This window comes from Aspergillus pseudoviridinutans, assembly GCF_018340605.1.
Source record: "Aspergillus pseudoviridinutans IFM 55266 DNA, scaffold_1, whole genome shotgun sequence".
Lineage (NCBI taxonomy): Eukaryota > Fungi > Ascomycota > Eurotiomycetes > Eurotiales > Aspergillaceae > Aspergillus > Aspergillus pseudoviridinutans.
In genome coordinates, this window is record NW_025091281.1 from 4,914,818 (window position 1) to 4,929,971 (window position 15,154).

A 15,154-nucleotide genomic window follows, 5' to 3' on the forward strand; every position below is an offset into this window, starting at 1 on the left:
GACTATCTTCAGGTGAGAGGTTTCTGTTGTGGCCAAGCTGGTAGACAATAATACTATTCCGGGGGCCCCACCTTTCCTCGTGATGTTGCAGGAGACTTTACTCAACTAGTAGATCGCTTACAAGCACTTATGCATACTTGATACTGTTACCAGTGTAGCTCATACGCCCTTAGAGTGCTCCAGGCCCCCTCAATATGTGTGGAAGACTTACCATTACTTATACGTACCCCAAGTCAGTCCATTCGCTTCATCTGCAGTCCGTCAGTTCATCCGATTTATATCAAAGTTATCAAGCTGTTCTGCGAATAAAAATGAACCGCCTTACACCACAGGCTGAGTCTGATGCTGGAAGTCAAAACCCGAGGCCATTCCGACGCCACGCCTGTGACCGGTGTCGCAGTCAGAAGCTTCGATGTGATCGTACGGCCCACCKGATGGATACGTCAATCGCGTGCGATCGCTGCGCCCGAAACAATTTGGCCTGTGTCACCAGCGCTCCCATGCCTATGGGCCGACCGCGCTCCCTGAATCCCAAACGTCGTTACAGTCGCAAATCTAGCAAGGCGTCCGATGAAACGCGATCCAACGACACTGGGGCTGACTCTTCGACCCCACCCTCCTCTACCACCACCCGCCGATTACCCGACCTCGTCATGGGCGGAATGGATGCGATGAATGAGCTACCAGAACTGGGCTTCAACGAGGGAGATATGGGTTATGATCTTGACTTTCCAAGCATGAGTGTATTCGACACATCTGCTTTCGCCGATCTGGCCATGGGCTCGCAGCCCGACGCAGTCGGCCCGACCGACTTCACAGCCGTCAACCCTCAGGAGGAGAATATCGAGCGCTTGTGGAAGCTTCATAGCACGCTCCTGGAACACGTATATCKGATCGAAAGCCAGGTGACGGACCGAACCGAACCCTTCCCAAATGGCTCATCGGCCGACACGCACCCTCTCGGCTCGCGCTTGTCTGACGTTGCAAACACCCAGAGTGACCATCCAATGCACCAGGTGATGCGCTGTTCACAAACCTTCCTCGAAATCATCCAATCCTTCGTCTCCTCCTATCGCCAGTCAGTCTGCAGCATTCCACCGCCAGATCGTGCTGCAACAGACTCATCCCGGGATTCGGACGACGAGGACCTCATGTATCATGGCAATCATCGCCCAGTTTCAGCCCCAGCTCAGGACACCTCATCCTGGTTCACACTACCTGCCCTAGACAATCTGTCAACTGCATCCCCTCCCGGCTCCGGCACAGGGCGAAATCAAGCCTGGTCCCGAGGAGGCCAGGAGAAGAGCAGCAGCAACAGCCACCCCGACAAGAAACTGCGAAGACCGCATCCAGCCCTCCCACCCGCCTGCCAGACTCAATTCCCCATCTGTCTAACTATCATGACCTGCCACGTGCTGCTCATCCGCCTGTACCGCAGCGTTCTCACCGATCTGTATGCCTCCGTCCGGTCCTTCGTCGCGCGATACACCCCGGCAGGCGATCTGACCGGCCCACTAGCCGTCCTGGACAATTTCTCGGGCTCCGCGCCCTTCTCTAACGTGCACTTGGACGGGTCGACGTTGAAACTAGACGGAGTACTGCAGATCACAGTAGTCTTGCAGCTGAGCTGCGATCTGCTCGAACGCATCGACCGCGGCGTGGAGATCCTGTTGACAGGTGCGGGGCATATTCTGTCCGCTCCGGGGACGTATATGTCTGTTCTGGAGGCTCTGGCGCTGCAGGAGGCCCGCAGTGGCCGCGGACCTGCCGTTCCGGACTGGACCGGTTCCACTGGGGGCCGTGCGGCTCGGTTGGTGCCGTTGCGGATGCTCGTCAAGAAGATCCGCAAGTGTATTAATGATACCTGTCTGTAAGAATGATGAGGAGGACGAGAAAATCTTCGGCGCTGAGAAGGAGTTCCCTATGTTGCTTTTCTAGAACAATACAGCTCGTAGATCCCCTCATTACTTAGAATCCTGTGGTCATTATGCCTTTCATCGTTCAGGCTTTTCATAGATACGGCTAGACTGGCTCACCCAATCCACAAATCCATATCCAACCCACCCAATCCACATTTGGGTTGGATCTAGGTAGGCCTGATCCAACCCACGTGGATATGGGTTGAACCTGCCTAATCTATATGGATATGGATAACCCATTGGGTGCATGTGAATGATGTGAATCATGTGATCTAGGGCCTCTAGAAGCTGATAAGCTTATCTAACCTAACCTAGGCCTAGATAGGGGAATATTCTTATATCTACAGATAGAGAATAGTCCTATTTATCTATTTATAAAATAAAAATATTAGATCTACTAAGAGAAACTAGAGTTATAGTAGATTTTAGATTATAAAGGTTGGCAATCAGGATAGTTGTGGTAGATATATATATCTCCGCAGTGTCCGCACTACTTTTCATCCCACCCTTAGGGGGCACCCCTACCTCCCTAATTATGCCTATATTAGGTTATCTAATAGGTAATATATAATATTTAATTATTTATATAGTAAACTATATTATATAATATAATTTATAGATATCTTGGTAGAGTGGCTAGAATACTAGAAAAATAGGTAGTAATCTAAATACCAGAGGTCACCTGACTAGGTAGTATGGATATATCCATTATCCAATCCACATGGATATAAGATTGGGTTGGATAGGTGGTGGATCAACCATAATCTATCTGGGTTGGATCAAACATCATGTGGATCAACCCATATCCAATCCACGACCAGTCTAGATACGGCAATCCCCCGTCGACTTCAATGGTGAAAATCGGTCATGTAACATTCACTTGTAATTTTCAATCACGTCTATCTATCAAGTTTCCTTTCTATCCCGTGTACAGTATTTGTCTAACAAACAATCTAAAAACATCTTCAACAATCAACAAGAAAAAGAAATAAAAACATCAAGAGGGCAAAACCAAAGGCAAGAAGATCGGTTCCTGCTGCCTCGCCAACAATCTAAGATACTCTCCAACCATGGGGCTCATCCCCGCCTGCACCGCCTGCTGGATCCAGTCCGCCAGCTCCAAGGTCCGGACGTACTCCCCAGTCTCTTTCCTCAAATGATCCTTGAACCCTTCCACAGGCATCACCACGTCCCCAGCGTGATGATGGAACTTTGGTGGTTCCTCATTCGCTCGGCCGTTGTCTCGGTCGTGACGGTCAGACCTCACCAGCGCGAGAATCCGCCTCGCGACGTTTTCCACATCCACAAAATCAAGCCAACCCGCCAAAACGCTCCTTAACACAGGAACAGCTCTCATCGCCCGCGAGAACCGCACCACATTCGGAAAAATATCCTGCACTGGTGCTTCGGGGCCCGTGATGGCCGTCGGTCGGTGGATGTGCACGTTTACGCCCCATTGCTGACTTGCCTGCTCGAGATACATCTCGCTCACCCATTTACTGGCTGCATAGCCTCCGCTACCGTCATTGGTAGGTGGAGGGAAGGCTGCGACGGAGGTAGCGGGGAATCCTGTGTTGGTTTCCGATGGTGGTGCGAATTGGATCACGCTGGCTGTCGAGACGAAGTGCAGGGCTAGGTGGTGAGTGCGGGCCTGGTGCGCTAGCCATTTTGTGGAGGCGACGTTGACGGAGTGCATGACTGGATAGGTTTTCAGGAAGTGCACGTCCGCGCCGTTGTGGATGATTGTGTCTGCTGATGCGAAGATGCGGTCGCTGGTGCCGGGATCCAGGCCGCATAGAGGGAGGGCGAGGTCGCCTGAGTGGATGGTCACCCGGGACACGGAGTCGGAGGGGATGGTGGCTAGCAGGCGAGAGGGGGATCGGACGGCGATACAGTGGACCAATTTTATGGTGGGGTCTGCGAGGAGTTGCTGGAGGAGGACTTGGCCGAGGAAGCCTGTTGCGCCTGTGAGAATGATGGTTTGGCCTTGCTGGTTGCGGCGTGGTTTGGGTTGCAGAGGTTGGGTTGCTATGGGGTCTGCGTCAAGGACGATTTCTTGGGCCCAGTCGATCCTGTCCCAGGTTTTGTCGGTGGCGTCGGTGCTGGCGATATACGCGGCCATCTTGGCCTGAGTTGTCCGCTCGAACAAGTCGACCAGCGCGATTTTCCGACCAAAGGCTCGGGTGATGGATTGCTGGAGTTTCACAAGGAGCATTGAGTTTCCCCCCACGTGGAAGAAGTCCGACATGGGGCCGATTTGATGCAGCTGGGCTACTGCCGGGGGTAAGATCTTTTTCCACAGCGTTCGGAGATGTGCCTCTGCTTCGGTGAGACTGGATTCAATGCCTGTGGTGCTGATGAGGGGAGTGACATGGTAGGGCAGGGCCTCGATCGCGCGTCGGTCTACCTTGCCATGTGTGTTGACGGGCAACGAGTCGGCAATAATAACCGCTGCCGGCCACATATACTGGGGCAAAGGCAAGCGCGGCGTGAGAGCATCCACGAACGCTCGTTGCTCCTCCGAACTCAATTGCTGTTGCTGTTTGCGATGGAACACCACATGCGCTAAGAGGTACTGCGCGTCAGCGTCTCCTCGAACCGTGACGATGACCGTCGTCAGCCGTCCTTGCGCCGCCTCAAGCAGCGCGCATTCGATATCGTTCAGGTCCATGCGCAGACCTCGAAGCTTTATCTCGGTGTCACCACCAATTCGGCCTTCGAAATCCAAGATACCGTCCGGTCGCATCCTGCCGCGATCACCGGTACGATACCCTCGCACATCCCTGCCCCTGACGCTCACGGAGCTGGATCGTGGAAGCGTGAACCGAACAAATTTCTCACGGGTCAAGTCCTCGTTATTCAGGTATCCGAGTGCAGTTCCAGGGCCGGTAATGACGATTTCACCTGGCACCCCAACTGGCACCGGCTTCAGATTACGATCCACCACAAAAGCAGAGTAATTCGCATTGACAGGGCCTAAAGGCACGGGTTTATTGGAAAGTAAACGGTAGTCGACCCGGAACGAGTGCGAAAAGATACTCACCTCCGTCGGTCCGTACACGTTCTGTAAGTGCAAGTCCTGCTTGTCGAGCGTCCGGAGCTCGTGCTTGAGGCTGTCGCTGATTTTTTCACCGCCCGAAAACAGAACTTGCCATTTGGACGCGGCAAGGGCAGACGCTTGCTGGGGCAGCGAGTTGGCGAGTTGCAACCAGCTTTCGTACTCCGAGGGAGTTGCCATGGTATGGGTCAGTTCGCGTTCTAGAATCCGATCGAGGATCGCGGCTGGGTCGCCACGGTATTCCCTTTGGAGTATAAACAGGCGACCTCCATTGCATAGGGCCATGAATGCTTGCGCAACGGACATGTCGAACGTTAGCGCACTCTGCTGAAGCATAGCCATCTCTGGTCCGAGCTCGAACATCTGGCTTGATGTTTCGATCTTATGGGAAAATGCCGAATGGGGGAGGATGACTCCCTTGGGTTGGCCTGTGGAGCCACTTGTGTACAGGATGAACATGGCGGAATCTGGCTTTGATCGATTCGCGACAGTGGTTTGGTTCGTCATCGCCGCCCCGGCGACGTCGATGGAGATCACGTCGGGCTGTCCTGCCAGCAGCTCAGGGACATCATTTGCGGTAGCTGAGTGAAAGAGAACCGCCTCCGGCATGCAGCTTTGGGCGACCCGCTGGAGTCGAGGGAGTGAAAGCTTAGGGTCAAACGGGACATATACCGCTCCTATCAGGAGGACAGCCAGCATGCAGCAGACCCAGTCGATGGTAGGCTGTTGGAACACAGCCACTTTCCAACCGGGAACTGCACCGTGACTCAACAGAAGCGCGGCGATGGCGTGCACGCGGACAGACGTCTCCGCGTATGTCAAAGATAGCGAACCATCCTCGAGCGCGGGCCGTTTGGGGAAGCGAGCAACCATTTCGTCAACGCGGTCTACCAGAGTGCCTTTCCACTGCAGCGCATATTTTGGGCCCTGTGACAACACGATAGCTTTTTCAACATCCTCAGCCGCGTACGGCTGCGCTTCATCCAGCCGGGTTTCCGGATCCTGGCTGAAGGCGCTCAGCAGCTGCTTGAAGCTGGCCGCTAGGATCTCGGTCTGCTCCGCCGAGTACAGATACCTCTGCGTCACAAACATGATGGTGGCCTCGGACTCCGTGTTCTCGATCACATCCAAGATAATGTCGTACCCCGTTTTCCCAATTTCATATTTATCGCCTTCAAGACGGCAATTACCGAACGGCAGACTCTCTTGCGCGCCTTGACGATAGTTCACAAAAGCCTGGAATAGGGGAGTGTATGATGATGATCGGGTGATCCGCAGCTCATTGTATAGCACGTCGATGGGGACTTTGGAATGCGCCAGGGCCGAATGCGCTTGGGTACGTGCCTCTTCTAGCGCCTGCGTGAATTGACGCTGACCATCTCCGCGCAAGCGGACTGGTAGAAGGTTCAAATAGAAGCCCACACTGTCGGGTGCGCCGCTGAGATGGTTTCTGTTGCCGTCGGCCACCCCGATGACGAGGTCGTGACTTCCTGAGAAGCAGTATAGCAAAGCCTTGAACACGGACAGATAGAAATGGAACGAGGTGGCTCGATGTTTGCGTGCGACTTGCTTKATCTTCGCTCCGAGAGTTCGCGGGATCTTGAAGTCTACGCGATGATGCGCATATCGCAGCATTGGCTGGCGGGTTGACCGTGTGGAGACAGACAAGATGGGGAGAATATCAGGCATATCGCGCAGCTCATTGCGCCAGTACTCAATATCGGATTGAACGGCGTTGCTCTCTACCAGCTGGTACTGCCAGGTAGAGAATTGGTGATATTGAAGTGGTTCGGACCCCAGCGCCCTTCCGTTGTAGACCGCTTCGAGATCTTTCAAAACCACCTGCAGACTAATCCCATCCATGTTGATGTGGTGGTATCCGATAAGGAGATAGTAGGTCTGAGAGGGCCCCGACAAGAACTGGATGCGCATACTCTCACCCATGGTAAGGTTGTATTCGTGCGCGTGCATGAGATGGAATTGTTCAACGGCTTCATCGTAGTTTCGGACGGAGCCCTTCTCCAACCCCAGCGTGGATTCGGGCAGAATCCCTTGCCATGTTTCGCCCTCCTCTCCCTCAAAGAAGCAAGTCCGCAAGGCGGTATGTCTGTTGCCAAGTGCGTGGACAGCTCGCGCTAGGGCGTCCGTAGCAGGATCTCCGCTGAGTCGGATCAAGCAGGTGATGTTGAATGTCGTCCTGTCTTCGAGGTACTTGGACAAGAACCAGAATCGACGTTGTCCATACGACATTGGCTCGCGTTGCACGACTGGCGGTGGCTCAGTCTTGGTGGTGTCAGGCTCGCTGGTGGCCATGGACGGAATGGAGCCGTTCAAAGGAGTAGATATCATAGATATCATCTCTTCAGCTTCGGAGCTGTTTGTGGAGTGGATAGATGCAGTCTCCTCTTCGATCCGCTTGCAAGTTTCCTCAACCTGCTTCGAAGCTTCGTCAACCTGCTCCGGGGCTTTGTCGAGCGGCTCATTAGCGCTCCCCTCCACGGCTGCAGGCTGGAGCTGCTTGACCGCGTAGGCGATCAAATCGCTGATTGCAGTGCCTCCCATAATCTTCAGCACAGGCATATCCACCCGCAGCTCACGCAGCCACCACGACCGAATGTCTACCGCCACAAGGGAATCAACCCCGAGCTCATCCACACCCTGACCAAGCAATCTGGCGCGGGCTGGCGCATCCTCAAGTTCCGGCAAAGACAGAGCCATTATAAGTTTATGCAAAAAGGCATCCTCCACAATTTGTCGAATCTCAGCCTCGTCAGCCGCCTCCGCCACACGCGTCKTAAGAGGAACCATTGACTGTGCCTGTCCCTGGGCGGAAGGTGAGACTGACTCAGTCGGCAGAATACAGTGGGAGAAGCGAGGATTCTGCGCCCACTGCACGGTATCCAACTGATCACGGCGACAAAGCCGGATGCCCGCCAACACCTGCGGGTTCTCCAGCGCGTTGTCCGTCCGGCCGGCCAGAATGGCCTCGGCGAAGCTCTGGTGGAAGTCGTGCTCGGACATCCATAGATAGCCGTAATCGCGCAGTTGGAGCTGCAGAGCGTAGCTACGGTCGCGCACCAGTACGCCCACGCCCATCATGGCCCCGATATCAATTACCGAGCCTACCAGTCCCCGCTCTTTGCGTTGCGCTGCAAGCCCGGCCATGAACATGTTGGCCGCTGTGTAGTTGGCTTGTCCGCTGTTGCCGCAGGCACCCGTTAGAGAGGATAGCATGATGAAGAAGTCGAGAGGGTGGCGCGCTGTGAAGATGGAATCGAGGTATCGGCTGCCGTCGATCTTTGGGCGCAGCACTGTGCCCATCTTCTCGACATCCATGTCGTAGATGGAGGAGTCCCGAAGAACCATGGCTCCGTTGACCACGCCGGCAATGGGTGGAGCTGTCTTCTTCAGTTGCTCGTATAGGGTCTGTACCGATTGGCGGTCCGTGATATCACTAGATTCTGGTTGTTAATGCCTCTCTGGCATAGTTTCGGGAAAAGAGATGTCTCTTACCTAGCAATTACAGTGATCACTGCTCCCTCCCGACGGAGGGACTGTATCCACCGCACATTTACCTTGGGAGTCCGACTGGTGATGACTAGGTGTCGAGCTCCCAGTCGGACCATCCACTCACAAAGCGACAGTCCCAGCCCACCGGTAAGACCTACGAGCAAATAAGTTCGATCGGCGTGGAACAAAGGCTGTGCTTCAGCGGAGTCCAGCTGCGCCACGACAGATTGTGCCTGCCAGTCGATAAGGGCATAAGGAGAATCGAGGGTCTGCGGCAGCTCCGCGAGATGAACAAGATGCCTAGGAGATGGAGTAGCGTCGCCAGCCCCGTCGATGCGGAACTGCTCGTACGCTCGCTGGAGCGCTTCCACGCCCTTGTTGTCGGGAAGAGTACAGGCTCCTGCGCCTCGCACACGTTGCATCTCAATCAGCCGGCAATCATACATGGCTGAGAGACGACGGGCTGCAGAGTCATGTTGGGGCGATTGCGAGAAATCGAGAACGACTGATGGTCGGATGGCGATTGATGCCCTCAACTCTCGATCATTGGCTCTGCGATGTAGAACGATGTCGTGTGGGTTACTGGTCTTGGCGTGCGTGGCCCAGACTATGTTGTATTCCCCGGCTCGAGCAAGGCTGGAGAGAATGGTTCGGGAATGGGAATCGACATCGAAAGCAACAACGCTGCTCTTGGAGACAGCGTTCCGCAAACTGCTTTGGATGAGCAGGTGGGTTGTCAAATACTCGATTAGAACAAGGTCAGCAGGGGTGACCCCCCGGCCCTTATCTCCATGGAAAATGCAAAGCCCTTTCTCCACAGCGACCCGACCGGCTAGTCTGGGAGCCAGTGCGAATAGCGTCCTGTCCGACGCCTTGCAGCGTCCAAAGACGAGGTACCGAGTCTTGCCAGACGCTAGAGTTAGCGGTTGCGCAGCGGAATAAATCACGCTGGCCAGTACCATATTGTCCGCTGGCGACAACTGAAGCGTGTGGTCCAGGTGAATAGTAGTTTCGCCCGACGAGGCTCTCTGCAGGCAGATCGCAGTCTCTGAAGGATTGACAGACTGGGTGACCAGCCGTCTTGACGCATTATATCGATCGTTCTGAGCCTTGTGTGGAATAACCCGAGGAATATATATCTTACCTTTCCGGATCAGAAGTTCAGGCTCGTTCGACCAGAGCACAGAAGAAGCACTGGTCGAATCTTGTCCCTCCTTACCAAAGAGACAGAGACGCAAAGCATGCTCTGCAATAACTCGCGCGTCTGCTGCCTCGATGTCATTCCCGATATCCAAGAACTGGAGATTCACATGCGGCATTTCGAGCCTCGCAGTCCGCCCAAAGCCAACAGTAGCGTTACAGTATGGCTCGCTGCTACGCGCCCCTCGGAGTAGCCAGAGGATGTTCTGCGACCGGTCGAAAAGCGTCTTCAATGCGCTCCATGTATCTTCTCGCAGATTCTTGAAGGCGGGACTATCCAAATCACTGAGACAGATGATTGTGCTGAGGGCGTTAATTGGATTATAGGCCATGTCATTCAAGGAGTCGCGTCTCGTAATTCGGGGACATTTGGGAGATAAATGGACCGACAGATCCTCAATTAGTCTGAGCGTGGACATGCTCGTACCTCCTAGTAGAACCACTTCCGAGAGGCCCAAGTCGGATGAAGTGCTGAGCAGCGGTTGACGCAAGAGCGCGACTCGCTCATTCGTCGCCTGACTGACAATGATACTCAATGGCTGACCTGCAGATGATGCGTAAAGCGCGTCTATGCCAGCGAACCCGTGTTGTCGAAGCTGACGATGCCATTCTGCAACTGTCAGCGGCATTGTCTCGGCAGTGTCACTGTAGAGATCAAAGCGGGCCACTTCTCCCACAGTCTGCAAGAAAAGATAGCCTCCTGGACGGACCAGGCGCCTAGCGGCCTTGAGCATATCGTCAGCGGGGGCATCACTCAGTACCAAAGTGGCTATAATCAGGTCAGACTGGTTGGCTGCGTAGCCCTGCTCCTCGACGTCCCGTTTGAAGTCTATCGCTGAGATGCTCATCCGTGCCTTTGAGGGCATGATCTCCTTGAAGACTTCCATGCGAGACTTTGGCGAGGCGAGGGTATAAGATGAAAACCCCGAGTTGATGTCTTTGAAGATTGATGCGGCCAAGCTTAGGTTGCTCGCGTCTGACTGGAAGTTAGCTTACTGTTCTGTGTCGTGCTTCACCTTTGGGCCAGTGATAGACTTACTGAGTTCAACAATATTCATTGCCGGATACCGGTGCGACAGACGACGAAGCAACCGGCCCAGCTGGCTATTGGAGCTAGCCACACCCAAGCCTTGCTGAAAGTATTGGGAAAGAAGGTCGGTTTCCCAAAGCTTCTGCACGTGGCTAGCTGTATGTTCCTGGCCGCCCTGGGATAGGAAATCTACGGTGTCAGTCAAGATAGTTAGATCGATATTCCCCGAGTCGGACCAATCGGGTTGTTCAGCGGCAGCGGAGTCTACTCCCTCAATTGTGGTAGAGCCATCGTCCTGTGACTCAGCAAGTGCAAGCAGATGGCGCTTGATTCTGGCGATACCAGCAGCATATTTATCAGCGGGCTCATCGAGGCTAGGGATGTCGACAAGATGCTTGTGCGCGGCTGCAATGATTTCCCTTCCCGTCTTCTCCTCCTTAACAGAGGGTGGCGAAGAGACCAGGGCCGGATCATTAAGATCAGCATTCTCCCAGATTTCACTCGCGAAGAGCACCCTGTCGTCCGCAGCCGTGGGTGGTACGACTGGAATGATGGTGATCTGCTCGACTCGAATAGCAGCGGGCTCATTAGCTGTGCGCGACAACGTGATATCTCCATTAATAGAGGCCTTCAAGCCTTCCTCGGACTCGGTGTGGAAATGAAGCTTCTTCTCGGAGGTCGCACACAATGCCGGATTTACCTGCACGCGTTTGATGCTTGTCGGGACGTGCAGCGACGAAAGACGGCCATCCCCCGGCCAGCTGTAGGCTAGAAACACTGACTGGAAAGAGGCGTCCAACATAGCAGGGTGAACAAGCACGCCGGTAAGTCCTTCAGCATCAGATGCAGGCTGATAAACAACACCAGTGCTAAGATTGAGGTATCGTGCCAAGTTATCTAGTGCTTTGAAGGGCCCAGTGTAATCATAACCGAGCTTTTTCAACCCGTCATAGAACCTTTCCCCATCCACCCGAATAACATCCTCAAACACTTGGCGTGCAGAAGGGAGGGTGTCTTCGTGAGGAGTGTCCAATGTGACACAGACGCGACCATGTGCTGCCATGATGAGAGACTTGGATCCACGGCCAGCAGTGGTATGGCAGTTGAACGTGGCGGTCAAGAGTCCATCAGAGCCTTCTTGCGATTCACGCGCGATGTTTGCAAGTGTCACGACAACATCTGCTCCAGCAGCATCCTCATCGAATGTGATTGGCCGATCGATGACGAGGTCAAGGACCTCTATCAGGGATATGCTATGCTCGGGGCCCACGACCGACCTACTTGCTTCAATTGCCATCGAAATGTACCCTGAAGCAGGGAAAATGGTTTGTCCCTGTAGAGAATGTCCCCGTAGCCAAGGAATCTCTTTGAGGGATAGGATATTCCGCCATTGGACATGGTTCGGGTTGCTTGTTTGACGATTTCCCAGCAGGGGATGTGGGAAAGAGTCGCGAAACAGTTCATCATGTATAACACGAGATTCATGCCAGAAAGGACGACTATGATCCCAGGGGTAGGATGGCAGGTTTCGTACCAGCTGGTATCCTTCATTGGTATCCGAAAAGGCCGCTTGCAGGGTGGGAAGCTTCAGTGCATCACGTCCAAACCGAGCCCATATGAAACTCATAGCATCGGCAAAGGCTTTTGTGTCATGGGAATTGCGCCGTAGCAACCCTGTATAGGGAAGCTCCCGTTTGAGCGCGTCCTGGATAGTCGCAGTTGCAGGTCCCTTCAGTGCGGGATGCGGACCCACCTCAAGAACCAGATGATAGGAATCATCGGACCGCTGGATTGCCTTGGTGAGTGCCTGTGAGAATAACACCGGACGGCACATGTTCTCGACCCAGTATTGTCCCTCGAGGCCTTCAACGCCGGTGATTAGTTTCCCGTCATATACACTCGAGTACCACGAGCAGCGAGGCTCTTTCACCTGGATGCGTAAGGCCTCCAAGGAACTCCCATACGGGTCCGCACAAGGGCGCATATGATGAGAGTGATAGGCCTTGTCGACAATCAAAGGGCGCGCAAACTTCTTCTCATCCTGGAAGACAAGGTGTGCGTGGTTGACAGCATCCTTATCGCCAGAAACTGTCACGCTCGCCGCGGAGTTGCTAGCAGCGACCGTCAGTCTGCCGGAAAAGGTAGGCAGCTCGCACAGCTCTTGGGCGTCTTCCATAGATGTTCCGACCGCAAGCATACCCCCCAGCTCTCCCTGTAGGCCGCCTGCCTGCGCTGTGTGCAATCCGCGATAGTACGCGATCCAAATGGCCGCCTCGTCCGAGATACACTCGGCGGCGTATGCTGCTCCGATCTCGCCAGATGAGTGACCGACAACGGCGGAGAACTCGATTCCTGCCGCTTTCAAGCAGTCTACAAGTAGGATCTGGACTGCGGTGCACAACGGCTGGGATAGACGTGCTTCTCCAACTTTGGCCGCAGGAGATAACATTTCCTCTTTAAGCGACCACGTCGGACGATCCTCCTGAGGTAGACGAGATAAAGCTTTTTCTAACTCGTCCACGCGACGCTCTAGCCAAGGGGAGCTTCGGATAAGCTCGCGTCCCATTGTGGGCCACTGCGCTCCTTGTCCGGTAAAGACGCCCAGCACCCGTGGCTGAGCCTGGCCAATACTGACAGGCTTCACAACTGGAGACTGACTGCCCTTCCGAATCTTATCCGCGCTGACAAAGAGGCTATTAGCTAGATCTGAGGCATTGGTTCCGGAACAGGCAGCTCGGACCGGCCACAAGCTCCGACGCAGGTACAGAGTCCACGCGAGATCCGCAAGATCGGTATCGGGGTGCTGTCGAAGATGAGTGCCAAGTCTTTCCATCACGTCAGCCAGAGCTGATTCGGACTGTGCTGAGAAGACGAAGGGGATGATGACAGAGTCACTGCGTCTGGGGCGTCGCTGCTGAAGGTTTGAATAGCTCTCCAAGACGGCGTGGGCGTTGGTTCCACCGAACCCAAAACTATTGACGCTGGCTCGACGAACTGAGCCTGAATGGGCTGGCCACTGTTGCAGCTCAGTCGGAATCCGCAGACGCGTCCAATACGGCTCAATCTCGGGGTTCAAGGTGCGGAAATGCATGTTGGGAGGGATCTGAGCATTTTGGAGTGCCAAGGAAGCTTTGAAGAGACCTGCCAAACCAGCAGTCCCCTCCGTGTGTCCGATGATCGTCTTGATGGAGCCAACTTTCAGACTGGCATTTTCGTCCTCGTCTGCTCCCGGTCCAAAGAAAGCATTAAAGATAGCCCTCGCCTCTTGCGGATCTCCTGCCTTTGTGCCCGTGCCATGAGCTTCGAAGAATTGTGGCCGATCTTTGACGAGATCCAAGCCACCAGCTTTGTATGTGTCGCGAATCAATTCGGCTTGAGCGTCGCTGCTGGGCATGGTGATACCTTTCGTACGCCCATCCTGATTAACGCCCGTGGCCCTGATGACACATTCAATACTGTCACCATCCTCCAGTGCCGTTGACAGCTTCTTCATAACGACCGCAGCGACACCATCACCACGGGCGTAACCATTCGCGCGATCATCCCACATGCGAGATCGACCGTCGGGGGAGAGCATCTTCAGCTTGCTTTCAGCAATGTATGGCTCAGGACCGAGGAGAAGATTAGAACCAGCAGCAACGGCAACACGAGACTCGCCTGCCCGGAGAGCCTGGACTGCCTGGTGAACGGCGACCAAACTGGATGAACATGCAGTGTCGATTGTCCAGGAAGGGCCATGCCAGTCAAATGCATAAGAGACTCGATTCGCCAATATTGCTCTGGAGGTTCCAGTTGCAAAATAAGTCGGAAGCGTATCCATATCGCGAGTAAGGATGTCGTTATAGTCAGCGCACATCTGGCCTACAATGATAGCGGTATTCGATCCCCTAAGGCTCTCTACTGGCAGGCCGCCGGATTCTAGAGCTTCGTAAACAACCTCAAGTAGGAGCCTCTGTTGGGGATCGATAGCCGCCGCTTCATTGGCGCTAATCTGGAAGAAACTGGCGTCAAAGGTCCGTACATCCTCCGTCAATGTATACGCATGGCGAACATTGCTGGAGCCGTGATGCAACCCGTCTGAATGATAGAAACCAGCTGCGTTGTAGCGGTCAGCTGGGATCTCGCGCAGGACGTCCCGGGGCTTTGATAGTAATTCCCAGAGCTTGGCGGGCGAATCTGCCTGTCCGGGAAATCGGCAGCCACTGCCAATGATTGCGATAGGTTCAGTAGACATGTTATCGATCCCTGAACAAGCTTTGATGGTTGACTTGTTCTCGTTGGGCAATGTCTCTTCCTGCAGCGCACACAGCCATCATCTTTTATATTATGGCACACTCGATGAAACATCTCGTGTTCGGGTACTCAAAAAACGGTCTGATTGAGTATCTTTCCGATATCACACTTGATTGACGACTAGATTGATTGGGTGTGCTGATA

General features: G+C 54.1%; 2 protein-coding genes across 2 annotated transcripts; one reads left to right on the forward strand and one right to left on the reverse strand.

Moving 5' to 3' along the window:
• Positions 1 to 311: 311 nt before the first annotated feature.
• Asppvi_001705 (Zn(II)2Cys6 transcription factor domain-containing protein) lies at positions 312 to 1,874 on the forward strand (the record flags this gene model as incomplete). The annotated part of the gene is made up of 1 exon (XM_043297998.1): positions 312 to 1,874. One exon carries the CDS (start codon positions 312 to 314, stop codon positions 1,872 to 1,874), a length of 1,563 nt encoding a protein of 520 aa, XP_043153933.1.
• Positions 1,875 to 2,916: 1,042 nt separating this feature from the next.
• Positions 2,917 to 14,951, reverse strand: Asppvi_001706 (putative hybrid PKS-NRPS biosynthetic cluster; the record flags this gene model as incomplete). Its single annotated transcript, XM_043297999.1, has 3 exons — positions 2,917 to 8,431; positions 8,491 to 10,663; positions 10,727 to 14,951. 3 exons carry the CDS (start codon positions 14,949 to 14,951, stop codon positions 2,917 to 2,919), a joined length of 11,913 nt encoding a protein of 3,970 aa, XP_043153934.1.
• Positions 14,952 to 15,154: the final 203 nt, after the last annotated feature.